Raw genomic sequence first — 18,894 nt, forward strand, 5'->3', positions numbered from 1 at the left:
AGAAGGGAGAGAAAATCCAGCTCGCTCAAAGGAATTTCAGCAATTGATTTTATTTAATTTTTATAATTTTTTTTTGCACTGATCTAAGCAGAGCCTGATTGCTTTCTGGGTGGTTATTTAAGAAACAAGTTGTTATCAGCCTGGTGTCGCTGGCTGTGCTGAAATCTCGGCACAGGGGCTGTTCCCTATCCCCATCCCAGGAAAACCTTTTGTCCTGATGCATTTTTTTTTTTTTTTTTTTTTGCAAATACAAGCCCCAAGAGAGGATGCTGAGCTGTTTTGGGGTGCATTTTTTTCATATGGATCCGACGGTGTGTGGACATGAGGCGTGTTTGTGTGGTTTTGGGAAGTGGCAGGGTTAAGCTGGGCTTTGAGGGTTCTGAGAAAAAGCATCGGGGAGACAGGGCGACCACGCTAGATGGGAAAAAATGAAAAGCAATTGCAAAAAAGGTGATTTTGCATAGGAGGGAGGTGTGGGTTTGGGAAGCGCTGCTTCTAAGGTGGAATAGTGACAGAAAGAGGCCTCCAACCTGGAGGAAAAGCTTCCTCCAGCCTCCTGATCCCTTCTGCCGTGGGGCTGCTGCCAGCTCCCTGCCTGGGTTCTCCCTGAGGAATGCTGGCGTCTTCTCCGGGGCCCAGGCACTCCTGAAATCTGGGGGCTTGGAGGGAAACAAGGGCGGGTGTGAAGCAGCGAACCTGGGCCATGGAGGGATGCGCATCCCCAGCCGGCCGGACCTTCTGGGGCTGGATCCTGCTGCCGGGGGGCTGCAGGGAGTGGGAATTGCTGAAGGAAGGGGGGTCAGGTGGAAACGGCTGCCCTGGGGCTCCCTCTGCCTACCTGCGCCTGCACCCCACATCCCTGACTGCATCCCACATCCCTGACTGCATCCCAGCCCCCTGCTGGCTCCCGGACCCCACATCCCTGCCTGCATCCTGCCGGCTCCTGGACCCCACATCCCTGCCTGCATCCCGGCCTCCTGCCTACATCCTGCCAGCTCCTGGACCCCACATTCCTGCCTGTATCCTGGCCCACTGCCTGCATCCTGCCGGCTCCTGGACACCACATCCCTGACTGTATCCCAGCCTCCTGCCTGCATCCCACCCACTCCTGCACCCCATATCCCTGCCTGCATGCAGCATCCTTCCTGTGCCCCCCTGCCTGGGTCGCACATCCCCTCCTGCACCCCCTTCCTAAGCCACCCTTCCCCTCCCACCCCCTTCAAAATGTTTCACCCCCTTCCCTGCGCCTCCCAGGCAGTGCCACCCTCCTCCCCGTCACGCCCCCAATACACAGTGCACCCCCTCCATATACCGTGTTAACTCCCCAACACCATCCTGCACACCCTATACCGTGTTAAAGCCCCCGACACTGTCCTGCACCCCCTCCATATACTGCGCATCCCTTATTCCCTCCTGCCTCCCCCCGTATACCGCACACTCCCTCCTGCATCCCCCTTCGTATCCCCCCCCATATATCGCGCACCCATCCTGTCCCCCCCGTATATCGCACGCTCCCTCCTGCATCCCGCTCTGTATCCCCCCGATACACCGCGCACCCCATCCCGCACCCCGCTGCTCCCCCCGCGCCATACACCGCGCGTTCCTGCCCGCACCCCTCCCCGGCACAGCGCTCCCCCCCGGTACAGCGCTCCCGCCTCCGCTCCCCCCCCTCCCCCCGATACAGCGCTCCCGCCCGCACTGCCCCGTGCCGCGCTCCCCACCCGGTACATTGGTCCCCCCCAACCCCGGTACAGCGCTCCCGCCTGCACTCCGCGTACCGCTCCCCCCACCCCCGGTACAGCTCTCCCCGCTGCTCCCCGCGCCGGTATAGCTCACACACACACACCCCTCCGGTACCGCGCTCCCCCCTGCTCCCCCCCCGGTACAGCGCTCCCCTCCGGTGCCCCGATCCCCCTTGCTCCGCCCCCCCCCGCTCCGCCCCCCCCTCCCCGGTACAGCGCTGCCCCCCTGCCCGCCACCCCCGGTACAGCGCTCCCTCCCCCCGGTACAGAGCTCCACTCCGGTGCCGCGGTCCCCCCTGCTTCCCCTCCCCTCCCCGGTACACCGCTCCCTCCCCCCCAGTAGAGCGCTCCCCCCCGCTCCCCCCGGTGCTGCGCTCCCGCCCTCCAGCGCCTGCCGGGGGCCGGGCCGGGGCGGGCTCAGCGGCGGGGGCCGGCGGGGGCCGGGGGCGGGCAGCCGCCAGCTCGCTCCGCTCTCGCTGCAATAAATCGGCTTAGGGCGGCAGCGCGGCGGGTGCGGGCCGAGAGCTGGGGGGTGGGGGGGGCACGGAGCCCCCCGCCGCGATGGCCGCCTGCCCCCCGGGCAGGGGGCTGGGGCGCCGGTGAGCCCCATGGGGCTGCCCCCCCCGCGGGCATCATGCGGACGATGAGCCCCCTGCCCCTCTGCCTGCTGCTCTGGGACCTCCTCGACCTGGCCCTGGGTGAGTGTCATCCCCCCCCACGCCCGGGGACGGGGACCCCCCCCAATGAAATAACGGGGTGCCCAGCTGCACCCCAGCGTGCGTGCGGAGGCTCTGGGCTGCACACACACCCCCCACCTCGGGGATGGGGGGCGATGGGGGGGTCTGGAAGATGCAGGGTGGCGGGCACTTATGAATAAGAGACTGGATTTGGAGCTGGTACTGGGGTGCTTGCTAATGGAGCCCCTAGTCTGGACCCGTTACCGGGGCACCCCTACAAGGGTACTGGTTTTCAACCATTAATAGGGTACTGGTGTTGGACCCGTTACTGGGGCAGCCATTAGTAGGGGAGCCAGTACTGGGGCAGCCATCATGGGGCACTGGCTTTGGAGCCAGTAACTGGGGCTGGGAGACGGGGTGAGAAGATGGGGGGCTGCTCATCCTGGAGCCAGTAACTGGGGCTGGGAGACGGGGTGAGAAGATGGGGGGGCTGCTCATCCCTGCCCCCCTGAGCCAGCATCAACGGGGGGGCTCCCGTATCCCTTCCCCGCTGCTCCGTACCAGGGCTCCATCTGCGAGTCCCAGCTCCGCTTGCTCTGTACCGGGGGGGGGGGGGGGGGTGTCTGTGCTAAGCTACGGCTTTGATTTGGGGGTGTCGCAGCAACCTGGGGTACCCCAGCCCACCCTGCCCCTTGGGCGTGCAAGGGGGTGCCCCAAAACCCATCGGTGGGAGGGAGGGGTACCCAACGGGGAGAAGCAGCCCCCCAGTCTGCGCTGTCCGGGGGGGGTTGCAGGGGGCTGAGCTCCGAAATGAACATCCTGACTCCCCAGTTTGCTCTGCAGAGGTTTTAATAAAAGCACACACACACACACCCCCAACCTGACAGGGGGGTCCCAGGAGGTAAAAATTAACGGGGCAAGAAACTTTCCCCTCCTGGCATGCCGGCAGTGGAGGGGGAGCCGAGCGATTTAATTCCTTGTGCATTTGCAAGCGTTCTCCCTCCTCTGTCCCCCTAATTCCCCGCACGCCCCGCTCCCCATGCCCCCCCAAATGACCCGCTGTGGGGTCTCCTGCTCTTCCCTCAGCACAGCGAGCCCCAGCTGCTCCCCGCAGGGACAGCGGGGGGGGTGAGCAGAGCTCGCTCCGTATTTCCTTTTTCTTGAATTTGGTGAATATTTTTACTTTTTTTTTTATTTTATTTTATTTATAATGTACTTTTCCCTCTCCGGAAAGCCGGCGTCAGCTGCTGCAGGGCGCGGGGAGGGGGAGCGGTGGCTGTTCTGCGGGGTTGAGCGGGGAGAGGTTGACACAAAGGAGTCAATTCTTCCCCGGCATCATTGAGCAGCTCCCAAAATGTTCCCTCGGGGATCACGGACCACTGAGGTTAGCCAGAGCCCGGCTTGGATTTGGCCGAACCAGGCTTGGGCAGGCAACGTGCATCTCCTGCATCCCTCCTCGCCATCCCCCTGATGGGTTTTATGAGCTGTCAGGCTGCGGCTGCTGCTCTTTTCCCCCTCCCAGCTTTGCTGCCTGCATCCCGAGCATCCCACCGGCATCGTGCAGCCGAACACGTGGTCGAGAATAAAACCTGCACGGCTCAGGGTTTGGGGGGGTGGAAACTTGTGCCAAATCCAGTCCTGCCTCCATCCTGGATCTCCTCTCCACCTCCACCACGTTTTAAGGTCAGGGGGAGATAATTTTCAAGGAACAACGCATCCCCCCAGCTTTTCCCCAGCGGCAAGCTGTCCTTCACTGGCCCATGGATCATTTTTCCTCCCTTTCTCCCGTTTTTTTATTGCTGCAAATTGGGTGATTGCTCTGCTGCTGCTGTTTTGTGAGAGCAGGTGAGCGCCTGTGGGTAAATCTGTTCGTGATGTGTATTTTTCTTTTGGGGGTGGGGGAAGGGGGAAGACCTAAAAGTTGGTTTATGGTGGATCTAGAGGAAGCCGGTGGCCCCGGGGGGGGGGGGGGGGGGGGGGGGTGTTGTGGGTTACAAAGTGATGCGGGAGGAGGATCCCAGTGTCTGACAAGGTCTGGTGGGCAGGTTGGATGGGCAGCGCTTGGCTTTGGGCACCCACAAGCTGCTTTTAGGACTTAAAACCACGCTGGAACTTTGCTGCTTTCCCATATCCTGAAGGATCAGCTGCATGAAGTACCTTCTAGCCCTCGGCAGAGAAACGCTTGTCCCAAAAAAAGCTGTTTTGCGCTCTGCTTTCTCAGCGAAGCGCTGAAAATCGTTGCGACGAGCCTGGTTTTGGGGGGGAGGGGGGGGGGTGCACCCCGCCTGATGCCCCTCTTTGCTCTGGGTGGCAGGAGGCTGTGGAGGCCAAGCGCTGCTCCTGGAATTCGGTGGGCAGATGGCTTTTCCGTGGCTGACGGCATCCTTGGCTGGAGCTGCCGGCGTCGTGGCGGCGAGGGAGGACGTGCCCGCGGCGATCCGTCCCCTCGCCATCCCGGTGCTGTGCTTGTAAGGGGTCAGGCAGGATCCAGCCATGTCGCCGGGGGTGATGCAGGGGGACACATCGCGCCAACCCCCACTGCTCTTCCCTACAAGTGCATTTGCCCTCGGTGTCTGCCATATGTCCCCGAAGCCATTTTTGGGGGGAATCTCGCCTATTTTTATTATCCCCTTATATATTGCCCGGTGCTGGTGTGGGGGACAGCTGCCCCCAGCGCTGCCGCATACAGGAGGAGCAAAAGTCCCGCTGCCAGCGTGGAGGGAGCTCCGAGGATCCATCAGAAACGCTTCCCGTTCTGCAAAGCATCTGCACTTTCGCAGAAGCCTTTTGGGGGGTTTCCATCCATCGCCTCGTAATGAAAAGCCTTTTTATTCACCTGCCCGAAGCCGCTCGCTTCTGTGCTGCGCGGTAGGTCAGCTGGAGCCTTCCCAACGTGTTATACATCCCTTCGGGGAGCATCGCCCCTTGTAATCCAGTTGGGTTTTTTTCTCCTTTATAACAAGCTCAATCTCTCCTCTTGGCCAGAAAAAGCTGCCTGGGGCAGGGCTAAGTGGGTTAAGGAGCCGTCAAGATGAAAAAACGAGGGCGTGCAGAGGCGGTGGGCGGCTGGACCATGGATAACGATGGAGCCGTAGCCTGAGGGTCCCCCTTTCCCAGGTTTTGGAAGCTGGGAAGCCCCATCTGCAAGCAGGGGTGATGGCTTCTTGGCATCGCCAGAGTCAGGGCTGGCTGATTAGCTGGCGCTCAGCTTGTCGCCTGAAATATGTTGCCATAAAATGTTCATCGGGGTTTGTTTTACAGCTGTGTAAAATCAGAGCTGTGCTTTGCAAACATGAAAGGGAGGGCTAAATATGTCGAGTTTTGATCTTGACGAGATATTTCTATAGTCCTTATCTGAGCAGTTGGTTTAGCTTCTATATTCCCCCACCCTGTGGCACCTCCTGCAATGAGAAAAAGGGGGAAAATTCAAGCGTAGCATCTTGTTTGAAGCTGCTTGTGGGTTTTCTGGGCTTTGCCCCCAAAGGGCAGGTTTGCTGGGGCTCAGCTTTGCAGGGAATTGCCCTTAGGGATATCCCCGTGCCAAAACACTGCTTGGAAAAATCCCTTTCCAGTTATCATTTTTATCAGCAAACTGAATTTCTGTCACCTCTCCATTCCCAGGGACCCCTCCCGAGGCTTTTCCTCGCAGGGATTTTCCCAGCTTGCGTGCAACCCCCGCGGTGGCTCCTCCTTGTAAGCCTGGAAAAGCTCCTTTTTTTCCTTTCCGTGGGAAAATAATGGCGTGTGGCTTTTACCAGGGTGATGGGAGCCACCTGCTCGCGTCTCTGCTGAGCTCATTTAAAGAAAAGAGGAGTTTGGTGGGAGTTTGTGTGCTGGGGGGGTGAGGGGAAAGGAGGAGCATCCTCTGTGCCACGTGGGAGCAAAAACCTGCTTTAACTCACCTGCAAATGCATGGCAGTGGCCTGAAAAGCCAGCCCATGCTCCCTCCGTCCTTTTCTACTCATGCATTTCCCTGGCAAATCTCGCATTTCCATGTATTCTGCATTTCCGTGAATTCTGCGTTTCCATGAAGCCTGTGCTTTGCTCTCCGGGTAAATCCAGGCCACGCAGGCGGCTGAAGCCCCTGCTGGAAATCCTCCTGACCATGCTAATTGCCCTTCCCCAATTAGCCCAATTTTTCTCTTCCCACCAGCTGCATCTTGTAGCAGTTTAGAGCTGCCAGTTTGAATCCAGAGTTCTTAAAAAAAGGCTTTAACACGGGCAAGACTCTTCCCCTCGCCTTGTACCTTTCCAAGCTAATAAGCATCTCCGTGGTGCAGAGATACTCCGGGCTTCATTCCTCTGTGGAAACCCTCATCTGTTAAATTGTGGCTGAGCCCTGGCTGTCACTGAGCATTTCTGAAGCTCTGGGGCGTGTGTTGGAGCACAGTTTTGGGGTATTTACCTCCCAAAATTCCCTTGCTGCAATGAGTATCCCTTGGTATTGCCCCCTCCCCCCCCAAAAAAAAAAAAAAAACCAAAAAACCAACAGCTTAGGGATGCTGTAGGGTTTGGGTTGAGGATGTTGGTCCTGAAATAAGGAATTGTGTTGCAGGTCCTGGGTTTGGTGCTAAGCAGCCCCTGCTAAATGCTTTATGTGATGTGCTATATGCTAAATGCGATGTGCAGCATGCTACATGCTAAATGCAAGGTGCTACGGTCTATAAGCTATGTGCTAAATGCAAGGTGCTACATGCTACGTGCAAGGTGCTACGTGCAGTGTGCTAAATGCAATGCACTATATGCAACACGTTGAATACGTCACAGCCCTCATATATGCCCCGTGGCTTCTCTGGTGGCTCCAAGCCCTTCCAGGTGAGGTCTATCCTGGCGTTGCATCCAGGCTGGAGCAACGTGGAAGCGCAGCTGGGCTCCTGCATGGATGTTTTTTTTTATGGAGCATCCGGACATGGTGTTAACCGTGTTCTCCCCTTCCCGTGGAGATGTTTCAGGTCTTCACGTGCCCCACCTGCCCTTTTCTTCCTGGTGGTTGTTACACAAATGGTCTTTTTCTGTCAGAAAATCCTTCACTGGGAATGCTGGACCGGCTCTCGCCTTGCTCCTTTCGCCAAGCGCTTTAAGATTTGCTGATGAAAAGCTCTCTGCGATGTCGGGATAAGAGCAGGTTTTATTTAATCCAGATGTGCTAATGGCTTGGGAATTAAGCTGAGACGGGGCAAGGATCATGCTAAGGCTCCTGCAGCACTTGCCGAGGGAAAAGCCTTCCAGGGAGGTGGGGATGGAGCTGAAACCTCACCCTGGCAAGGATGGAGATGGCCGGGACCTGCCTGGGACCCTGGGCAGGGAGGATGAGGGTGATGGGATTTCCTCACTACCGTGGGGGTTTTTTCCCTGCCTTCTAAGAGAAAACCTTGATTTCAGTGACGCCAAGTCAGTCTCTTTGCTCAGACGTTGGCAAAGAAGAAAAGCAAGGGAAGGAGCCCCCAAATCCCTATTTTTCGGAGGCAGGAGATGCAGCTCTTGCCTTGCAAACTTCCCGGCTGATAAATCCCTCTGGGAAGAGCCGAGCGGGGAGGATGCAGCTGATGTGGCTGGTTTTGTTCCCTTGCCAAGCTGCTCTCTTTGCCCTTTTGTTTGCTTTCTACCAAGGCACTTGGAGTACTGATGGGCTTGTTTTTAACTAATGACTGGCGCTCACATTATCTCTCCCTGGCATTATCTCCTTCCCACTTTTCCCCTCTCCTTCCTAAAATAAACTGTCAATCACGGGCTTGTTTTCAACGCTTTTGGGACTGGATTCACCACGAGTGCCAAGGGCAGGCAGGCTCATAGCAAAGTGCAGGCACAATAACCCACTGCTGTGGTTCCCTCTGTGGATTTGTTATATGAAATTAGGGTTTTAGGGTGTGCAAAGCCATTTGGACTGGGGAAGGCGTGTGCCCTGCTCGTTTCTCCTCTCGGCTGGCTGAGAAACGGGGTTCATCCCCCCCTAAACACTGGTCAGAGCCCTCCCAATGTGCTGGTCTGGTGGGGTGACCTCGAGCCCTTTCGGGGTGACCTGCCTTACTGCATCCCTGTGGTCTTGCAGGGTTATCACCTGGGGTATGCGGGCGTTTGTGGCAGAAGCCAGTGCTGGAGCCGGTCCTTTGAAATGCAATTAGTGCTCGTTATTAGCTAGAAGCAAAACTATTATTAATAGGGTCCTACCAGCCCTGGTGAGGGAGGTTTGAAGCAGGGAAGGAGGGTTTTTTTCCGGCACTGGGCTGAGTCCAAAGCAATCCTGCCTGCCAGGGACCTCCAACGAGGTTTGGGGAGCATCAGGAAAATCCCCGTTTCCCAGCGGAGGAGTGTTACAGCCCAGTGGAAGGGGGCTGCGGGAGGTGGAAACGTGGCATCGCCGAGCCCTTCCCAGCCTCCAGACCACACATTTCGTCTCTTCTGGTGCCAGGAGCGCATCTCCACCTGCAAAATCCTTCTTGGCTGAAAGACTGGGTGTCTTGGGACATTGCAAAACAGAGCAGGGGTGGCAGGGATTTAGTTCGTCTCCTGCCCAAACCTCTGTATAATTTCCCATTTATATAATGCCTTCAACAACATACTTCAGAGGGGAGGGCGAAGGGGATTAGCAGGCGGTTATTCCAGCCCCGCTCTGCCTCCCTGTGCTTGTAGAGAAATCCTGATGCTGCATCCTATCTGGCCAGGGCATGGAAAACAGGATCTGGAGAAGCCTCCGTTGGGATGCGCCCGCTTTGCACGTGTATTTATACTTATTTGTTGAACCTTTCTTGTTCTGCAAAGGGATCTGCAGCGACGGGGATGGGCTGGAACGATGCAGAGATGCTCCGCGATGGAGGTCTGGTTCTCCCCAAAGGGAGCAAAGTGATGGGTGGGATGCAGGGGGATGTGGTGGGTGGCGCTTGGGATCGCTTCTAGGTGGACTGCCATCCATGGAAATGCTTTTTGGGGGGATCGGTTTCGCGGATAACCCTGGATTTGCTGGTAGGAATGTTGCTTTTGATGGTTCTCATGCTGGGGAGGACACCAGCTGGTCCCCAAGGTGTGTTTTGCTCTTGGTGCTGATAATACTTGAAAAGAGGAAGGTGATGAAAGGGACAGTTTTGGCTGGTGGTTGTCATCGTCATGGGTGCCAAGCAATGGCTTTGGGAGCCGCTGGCTCCTTGCGGGGGTCTGAGATGGACCATTACAGCAGGAGAGGGTGAAAAAGGCTCAAGCCCAGAAGGTACCACCAAAAGCATCACAATCACCCCAATTTTGAGGTGGGGGGGATGTGGGCAAGCTGAGCTCCCTGTACCCTGGTGAGCCCTCTTGCAGAGATGAGCACCTTCTTCATCACAAGTCGGCTGTTGGCTGCATCTGTCCTGCAAAAAAAAACCCAAACCTGTTTGGTCAGAAATGGTCTGGGAGGGGATTTTGATGGCGAAGTGATTTAGATTTCCATCTCAGCTTTGCACCTCTGTAGAGTGGGTTTCAAAGCTTGGCTCTAGGTTGTGCTTAGGAGGATTTCCAGCCTGAATTTGGGCAGTCCTTTGACATACTGCCATCTGAGATACTTTTTCTGCTCCATCAAGCATCTTTCTCATGTTTCTAAGCCCAGAAAAGCCCCGTTCCCTGCAGATTTAGCTTTTGCACGAGCTGTCAGCAGAGGGAAATCACATGCACAGGCTTTGCCATCCCACCCCCGTGCCCCCTTAGCAGCACTGAGAACATCCTAGGAGGCGGTGGCTGAATTTGGCTGGGTTTCTCGTTGTTTTTTTTTTTTTCCTAAAGATATACCTCCCAATTTGTATTGCAGAAGGACGTGGTGATTCAGAGCGGGGTGGGAGGATCTGGGCAACTTCGCCTTGCCCAGCACCCCAAAATATATACAGCAGGCTGCTGGAGAGGGGCGTTTTTTCCATGTGGGTTCACTAACTTGAGGTGCTGCTGGAGAAGCACCATATAACAAGTAGATATTGCTCCAGAAAGGAGGCAAAAGATGTATCAGCACCAGGAGCAAGGCTGGGTAGGAGCACTGCTGGTTCAGCCTCCAGACAGACCATCGTTCATGGAGACAAACCTCCAGCGTTTGGTCTCCATTTGTGCCATCCTCCCCTTGCAACTTGCTGATGAGATATTTTCCATTAGTGCTGGCTGAGGTGGCTCTTTTTAAGCTATATTTGTGTCTCGTTGTGTTATTATGGCTTTTTTCTTTTTTTTTTTTTTTTTTTTCCTTCTCTAAGGAAGTTCTTTGCAAGCAGTTGATGTATGCAAACTGGCTGGAGATAGTTGGGTTTCCTCCTGACAGAGAGTGAATTTACACCACTGTAATTATAGCAGCGGCGTGGGAGCGGAGTGATGCTCGAGGAAACGCAGGCAAGCCCAGTTTCCAAATTAAACCCTTCTGCTCCTAGAAATGTGTCTTTAATTTTTTTCTTTTTTTTTTTTTTTTGAGCAGGAAAATATATCCCGGTGATTTCATGGTGGGAAATGATTTGGAGGGGGCAAGATTTGGGACTTGGATGTTAGGGATGCTTGTGCCTCTGTGGTTGTTTGCATGGACCACCCTCCTCTGTCTCCTAATCTGCTAAAAGCTCCCCGCCACAGGAAAACAACCCGGCTTTTTAAAATGGAAAGGGCTTATTTAAACAATGTTATCTCTCTGGTGAAGGGAGAGAGCATATTGAATGGTTATATTTAGTGCCGGGTGTAGGACAAAGCAGATGCAGAGAGATTTTTAGCACAGGAATGTTAATCACTTACGCCACGCTGCCTCAGAGATGTATATATATAAGTTTTTATATATGCAACACGCACGGGCTCAGAAGCCCGTGGACTCCCTGAGGATGAGTTGAACATCCTTCCTTGATTTGCTTTTTGACCTTTTTCCACCCCGGAGAGCCCATCCTGGCAGGACAAAACGATGCGGCTCCAGGAGCGAGGGACCCCCCAACACACGCAGCGGGAGGGATGTGCTTTGGCTCTATGGGGGAGTGCACAGCCCCCCGTCTCTCTACCCCCCCAAAATGGGATGGGAACGGGAGGGAGAGCACTTACAGGCTTGCAAATGGGCTGTTTAACAACCCCAGAGTGCTCTCCCCCTCAGCGAGCCGCGAGGAAAGCCTACCGCATTACCCAGCCTCTATTACCCACCCTCACGGGAGCACTGAATTAAAGGAAATATTTTATGATCCTATGCTTCGTTATGTTTTATTAAAAGCAGAGCATCAGCCTCCCCTGCCACATTCATCAGATCAGAGGCTGTGCTGGGCTTTTTTTTCCCTCCCTCCCAAGCTCTTGCTGCCGTCGCTGTTGTTCCCAAAGCATCTGACTGCTTGGGTTGGCTGTAGGGCTGGTCCAGGGTCTCCCGGCAGAGGAGGAAAATATGCAACAGGGTGAAAAATGTGGCTGTTTGGTTTATCTAAGGATGCTCCGTATCCAAACGGGCTTGGGGGGGGGTGAAGTCATGCTGCAGAAATAGCCGATGGATGCAGGAATAGGGGTGGATGCGAAGTCATGGGGAGATGTCACCCCATGGAGGTGTTTGAGTCATGGATGGAGCTGAGCACATCCCAAGGAGAAGATGCTCAGAAAAGCCTCCCTCTGTTTTTTGGCTTTGCTGCATCACAGGGCGAGCAAACCTGGGGAGGGGAGGGCCTCTGAGATATCACCGTCTGGGGGGGAAACGCCCCAAAAATGCCAACATTCCCTCTGTACAGGTGAAGTAGCGAGCAGGGCTGCAAGTTTGCCCTATCAGCCTTCGAGATCAGTGGGAAAAAGCCAGACAAATATTGATAGCTGAGCATATCTGGAAGTGGTGAGGAGACAGAAAGGTATTAATTAGCAGTTATTTCTCAACGGTGCGGAGATGGATAGGGATTAAGGTAACAGCCATGTGCATCCTCTCCGTGAGAGCGAAGAAGTAACGGTAAATCAGTGTTATGAATCGGTGCTGTAAGAGGAAGATATTTTTTAATCTTATTAGCAGCGTGGCATTACTGGGAGAGCAAAGGGATTATTAATCACAGAGCGTAAATCGGGGAGAAGAGGGTAGCTTCAAATTAGCAATCCTGCTCTGTACGGGGGGGGCGGGGGGGTGGGGTTGGAGGGGAAAAGGCAGTGGAGGGGGGACTGAAACAAGGGAGAGGTATCGAGGGAAAGGGCAAAAAGTCTGTGCCAGGGGATGAGGATGGGGTTGGGATGCAGCTGCCCTTTGCCTTGGCCAAATCGGTGCCTGGGAGAGGCTTCTCCGGGCCAGTGCCACAGCCCAGAGCTGGAAATCCCAGTAGGTTGTGTCTGGTGTAATGCAGGGTGTGCAGGTGTCTGTCCTGTCAGCCCAGCTGCCTGCCTGTCCCTCCATCCCTCCATCCTTCCCTCCATCCTTCCCTCTATTCCTCCTTCCCTTCATCCCTCCATCTCTCCCTCCATCCTTCCCTCCCTCCCTCTCCCTCCCTCCCTCCCATACCCCACCAGTAGAAGACACCAGCTGCCTGGGGTGTCACACCAGTGGTGGGTGAAGGAGCAGCGTGGCTTTAACTGCCCTTTAGCACCCAACCCAGCTACTGGCGGTGCCGATCTGGCTGCCCCAGGCTCCCCAGACGTTGTTTTTGGGGTAAAAAGCTGCACATCGTGCTCTAAATTGAAAAGAAAAAAAAAAAAGAAAAAAAAAAAGTGGATTTTGTAGCACTTGGGACTTCTGCCCAACACGGGGCTTTATTTTCCCCCTTTCTCTGCCTGAGGCTGTGCCTTTGGAGAAGTTATTCAGAAGGAAAATGGAAAAAAAATTAAAATATTAATAATAATAATAATCCCTTTCCAGTTACACAGCACAGGAATCAATGGTGCGGGCAGAGATTGCTCATGGCAGACACCCGGGGAGGGAGGGGGAGAATCGATGGCTGCCTCATTTGTCACCAATCCAAAATATGGGATAATTGGATTTCCTGCAAATAGAGAAATAAATAAGCAAATTCATCATCTGGGTCACGGTCACCTACTTCTCCTGGGCCACCTTGGCATGGCAAAACCCCGCTGGTGCCTCTCTGGGACTCTTGATGGGAAACCCAACAGCGGCACCTAAACCTAAATCCTTGGATTTGCTCTTCAGTGAAATTAATGATTTTTCCCCTTTTTGCCCACCCCCAGCCTGCATATGTCACGTTAAGCGGGGAGAAGAGAAGGTTTGGGGTAGATTGTGGGCTTTCAGAGGGGGACATTGAAAACTGCGCTGATTTTCTGGAGGAGCAGCATCTCTAATAACCCCTTGCTGGGACTCTGGGGTGGGATTTTTGCTACATCTCAGATGGGTTTGTAAAGGGTTTTGCTTTCCCCCTTCCGAGTGGGGAAACTGAGGCAGGGAGTGGGACTCGCTCCAAAAGGCATCCTTCAGGCAGCTCCCTGCTACTTTCAGCTCCACTAATTAGCCCTGGCTGGGATTATGCTCCATCCTAGATTAACGCCACAAACCGTGGTTTCAAATAATTAGCCGCCAGTGCTGTAATCCTCACCCCGACGGAGGGTGAAGCAGCGGCAAAACCATCGGCTGGTGCCAGCAGGTCCCTCCCCAGCTGGCCCAAGAAGCAGATCGGGCTCTGCCGGCGGCTCAGCATCTTTTTTTCTTAGGTTTCACATCTGTATCCAACCCATCAGCTTCACTTTGGGGCTCTAACAAACCAGGCTGGGTACCAGTAATTCGCTTTTTTACTCCTGAGTTGCGTCTCTGGGATGGTTTTTGCTCGGCAGTGCTTTCAGCGCTGGCTGGAGACAGGACCCTTGATCCCAGGTGAGGTTTTCCATATTCCCCAGTGCTCGGGGGCAGCATCCAGATGTTGCATCTCCCTGCAGCCAGCATGGGGAGGGATGCCAGAAGGGATCCGGCTGATGGGGAATGTCAGGATGGAAAGCTGAGCCTGTTGCTGGTAAAAGGGGGTCTGGGCGTTTGCTGGTGTGGAGAAAAAACCTGTTTCCAATCCTTTGCAGCGCAGGATTATGATACGGTATCTCCTTCTCTTGCCGCACTTAATTCCGGATTAAACCCTGCGTCTGGGTGGGGAGAGTTCTGCTGTGCAGCCAGTGGAGATTAGCAGATCCCACCACACTCGCCATGATGCTGCTTGATTAAAACTGCTGGAAAAGCAGAGGAGGGTGTGAATTTTTAGCACACACAAGGCGTGGGGCAGCTGCTGAGGTCGCAGGGCACCTGGGCATCCAGGCCCTAAGCATTAACCCAGGTCGTGCCCAGGCAGTGGGAAGGTGTCGTGCTCTGTTGCAAGGGTTGTGGGGGGATACTGCACCATTCTGGAGGCATTGCATTGAATTTGGTGATCGGCAATTGCTCCTGCTCTGCAAAAGTGGGATTGTAGGAAAATTCCTTGTCCCATGAGCTCAGGATTTGCTGGGGAAAGACCAGACCCCACTGCAAGTCTCCACGGAATTAGATGCAATTACTGCTCTTGGAGGAGCCGTCCGCAGTGCAGCATGGTGGGGAGCTGGTAAAGTGATAACGGGGTAAAATGTAAAAGAATTGGGGTTTTTTAGCAGGTCTTGAGGTTAATTGGGAACTGCAAGGAGGCACTACTAGGAAAAGGAGAAAGCAAATCTCTCCTGGGAGTTATTAGCAGAAGTGGCACGCAGAAGGGAGTTATTGTTCAGTAGTTGGGGGGTGGCAGCAGTTTTGGGTGGAAAGCTTGAAGGAAAATCCGGCTGCCATGGGGGAAATCTGCAGGAGAGCAAGAAATCCTTCAGGAACCGTGTTTGCTTAATTGGGGAAGGGGAAATTTGGGGCACGAGGGGAGGGTTGCATATGTGGAGCTGGTGCAACGCAGCGTGCACGGGGCTGGGTAGCTTCTCCCACCTGTTGTGCCTCGTTTCACCAAAATCTGCTGGTTTCAGCTCATGGCATGGGAATACAATTGGGGTGCAATTGCTTTAGAGGACTCTGCCTTAAATAGCTGGTGCAGGGCTTTTCAAACAGCATAAAAGACAGGCTGTGCTGCAGGCAGTGAGCCCCTATTTACATATATATGCATACATGCAAATGAAGAGCATGATCTCCATTGAAGAAATGGGACATCTGAGGCCCAGGTTGACCCAGGCGCGTTTTGGGCTTCATTTTGGCCCTGGCAGCTGCTTGCGCAGCTGGGGAGAGGCCAAGAGGTGCTAGCAAAGCCATTGCTCTGAATCAGTAGTGCCATTGGGGTTTTGAGAGAATTTGGCTCCGCCGGACTCTGTTTCCCTCCTCTCCTGCGATGAGACATCATTTAACACTCTGAAAACCCAGAAAAGCACCCGGCATGGCCAAATCCTTAAATAACCTGGAAATGGGGATAAGGGAACGAGATCAATGAGCAACGTAATGATGACAAACATCCTCCCCTTCCAAAAAAACCAAACCCAACGACCCATCGCAGGTCATGGCCGCCAATTTTAGCAGCTATAAACCAGAGCCGGACGCTTCAGCGCTGTGCTAAAGCATTATATTTTAATGGCAATATCAGTAGGGTGAAGATGTGGTAGTAAAATATACTCCTTCCCCCCCCAGCATCGTTAGGAGACGGAGGTGTGCGTTGTAAGCTGTTGGCTTTACGGTGATGCGCTGAGCACGCTGGCAGCAGAGGAGGGGGGAGAAATTATAAATAAAACTTTACTGCACTAGAGTAAATGCTGCTAAACATACTTCACGTCTGCGCAGCGGCGGGAGATAAATATTCAATCTATAATTTATGTACACGGCTTCTCAGCCTGTGCAGGGCGGGTCTGGTAGCAGCTAATAAAATACAATATATCACGAAGAGTTATCAATGCAGCAAGCGCAGCCCTGCTGATAATCTGCGTGGGGTGGTGGGACCCCTCTTCTTCATGTTGACTGCTCTTTTGGGGGGTTGATTTAGGGAGGGGTGGGGTTGGGTGTGGGGGGGTTCCCAAGTGGCAGTTGGTTTTGGTTGGGTCTCTGGTCTTTCTTCATGTGTGTGTGTGTCGAGAGATGCTCACCTAGGGGTCACCTCGGTCTTCAGCCTTGTGGGTGTTGAAATATTATCCAAATGGAAGATACTTCCCATTCTTCCCAGTAAGGTACCCCCAAAATCCTACTGGTCCCAGTTTTCCAGTGCCTGTTGCTTCCCTTCTCTTCTCTGCATTCACCCCCAAATCGGTGCTTCTCCCCCATCTCCCGCTCTGTAGCTGGTGGGTTTGGCTTGGCTTTGTCTCTGGGGGTGGGGACCTTGGCTTCACAACTTCAGGATCTCCCCGAAGGTTTATGCTGCCAGCATTGCATCCCTGAGGTTTGCTCTGGGAAATTGCCTGATTTTTACGTTGAGGGATCCATTGAGCATCCCAATGATGCATCCAAGGTCATCCAGCACGTTTGTAGCAGAGCACAGGCTTGCTCCAGCCGAACGCTCTGGCCATTTTGCCTCAAAACTTCCATCTTTTTACTGGAACGACTGATTTCCTGAGGATTTCAGGCAGACGCCTTGACGGAGATGTAGTACGAGCACTAACTTGGTGTGGCGAGTCAAAGAAGCCAGGCTAGAAATGGCCTTTCTCATCTTGTGCTCCGGTGAGCTGGAACAGCCTCGCCGATGAGCCTTCGCTTAGGAAAGGCACAATGAAGATGTTAAAGCGGGTTTTGTTTCGGTCCCTGCCCCAGCTGCGTCACTGATATGGATGGCTCTATCTGCCACGGATTTGTTTGTTGGGAGACACGCACCGAAGGTGGCAATGAGTTTGTAAAAAAACGGTGTTTACAGCTATTTTATTAGCTGGCTGTTGGCGACAGATAGAGCTGGCGCTGGAGTAGCGGGTAGAAGGGAAACAGGAGTCAAGAAAAGTGGAAATGTGGGAAGGAGGAGATGGAGAAGAGGCAGGAGATGGGCATTGGGGAGGGAGAAGGAGGCACTGCAGCATCCCAAGGCTCCCACAGCCCCAACCACCCATTGCATTTGCATGCATGAAGTGTCCCAAACTCTCCCTTTCTGTGTCCGAGGTCGTTTACCGTACCGAGGTTTTTCCATGCTGATGCACCTGAAAACCCCACCGGGTCGAAGTATTTGGAACATGTTTTTAGCCCAGCATGATCCATTTTGAGCCTCGCTCTTCATTTCTCTGCAGCCTACGGTGTTACAGCACCATACCAGGGCTTAGCTATAGGTGTTGGTAGATAAGAGCCACTGTCTGCCCTTAAGAATGTAAAAATGACTGCAGTGTTCATAATGAGGACAAAACTGGTCTAACAATTGATTTTTCTTAAGGTATATTGACATCACTCTTTGGGAAGCCCTTCCGTGATTGCTCAGAGCCGAAGATGCTCTGGGTGATGCTAACGGCAGCATACAAGTGGTGTTGGGTACGTTGGCAGGACACAAAATCAAAAATTTCTTTTTGACTAGGATATTTTTTTCTAGGAGAAAGCTAGGATTTAAGAAAAAAAAGGAAAGCTGTGGGCAGTGCTCAAAAGTCCCGTCTCAACTGGATTTTGGCACCAGCATTGAAATCGTTGGGGTCTGGGTTTTGCGTTATACATTTGCATTATAAAAAAGCTTTGGATTGGGGCATGGTGATAAAATTTGACCAGTAAAGCTTCATCGTTTTGTAGCTCTGACACATTTTGATCGTGAAATCCTAACTGAAGCAGTCCCCTCAGGGGCTGCCTGTCCCCAGCAGCCCCAGTGAAGTGCTTTTCTCAGTTAATCTTGATTTAAAAGGGGTCAAAAGGCCAAACCGGCCACCCTCAGTCGATGTATTGATTAAAATTATTGATTTACATTACAAAGAGCTAACAAGACACAAGATACATCCATGGGATCTGTCAGGTGCGGTGTGCCTATTGCATCCTGTTCAGTTAGAGAAAAATGGACCCAAGAATATTCTATGTATAGTCCCTGTATATTCTATGCATCTCCCTGGTGCTGCAGTACGTATAGATTTAGGGACTGGTTTGGTCCAGCAACCCCCATAAAGAGTAATTACAGGTACAGCTGCAAAGTGTTTCCTCCCACTTATGCAAATGGATGAGGTAAGAGGCATCTAATTAAATGTTTGTACTTTAATACACCGTGGTGTGAAGGAAGATGAATTTTAATTACCGGCTCTTAATTGTTTGGTCGGCCTGTTAATATCCTATTTACACAGTATTAATACAATTTGCTCTCCGCCAGCAGGGCTCTTCCTCGCAATGGGTGATGCCGGGTTTTGTGGTTTTATTTCATGGAACAGCGCCGTTTTGCAAAAGCCAGCGCAGTTTGGGGGGGACAGTGGTGGGTTTGGGGATGCTCAACCCTGCTGCCATTCGGCTTTTGGTTTTCTTGAAGGAAAAGCTGAAAATGCAAGGAAAACTCAAGCAGTTCATGCTTTTAAAAATACAAATGGGCTCCCCCAGCCCATTTTTTTCCTTCACGACATGACTGTCTCTTTTGGAAGCGCGATGCTGAGTCCATCTGTCACATCCCATTCCACTTGCTGTGGTTGAACCTGTATTAAAACACTTATTCCTGCATTTGGAAAAAAAAGATAATAATCCA

The 18,894-nt window shown here is 53.5% G+C and overlaps 1 protein-coding gene across 2 annotated transcripts in view; it reads left to right on the plus strand.

The window, feature by feature from the left end:
• The first annotated feature begins 2,265 nt into the window (after window positions 1–2,265).
• IGSF21 (immunoglobin superfamily member 21) overlaps window positions 2,266–18,894 on the plus strand; it is a 42,347-nt gene continuing 25,718 nt past the window's right edge. For both annotated transcript variants that reach the window (XM_080379543.1, XM_080379542.1), the window contains exon 1: window positions 2,266–2,440. In XM_080379543.1, coding sequence (XP_080235669.1) covers window positions 2,377–2,440 — 64 coding nt within the window. In that variant the 5' untranslated portion in view covers window positions 2,266–2,376. The remainder of the gene's footprint in view (window positions 2,441–18,894) is intronic.

The sequence above is a fragment of the Falco punctatus genome, assembly GCF_963210335.1.
Source record: "Falco punctatus genome assembly, chromosome: 3".
NCBI classification, from domain to species: Eukaryota; Metazoa; Chordata; class Aves; order Falconiformes; family Falconidae; genus Falco; species Falco punctatus.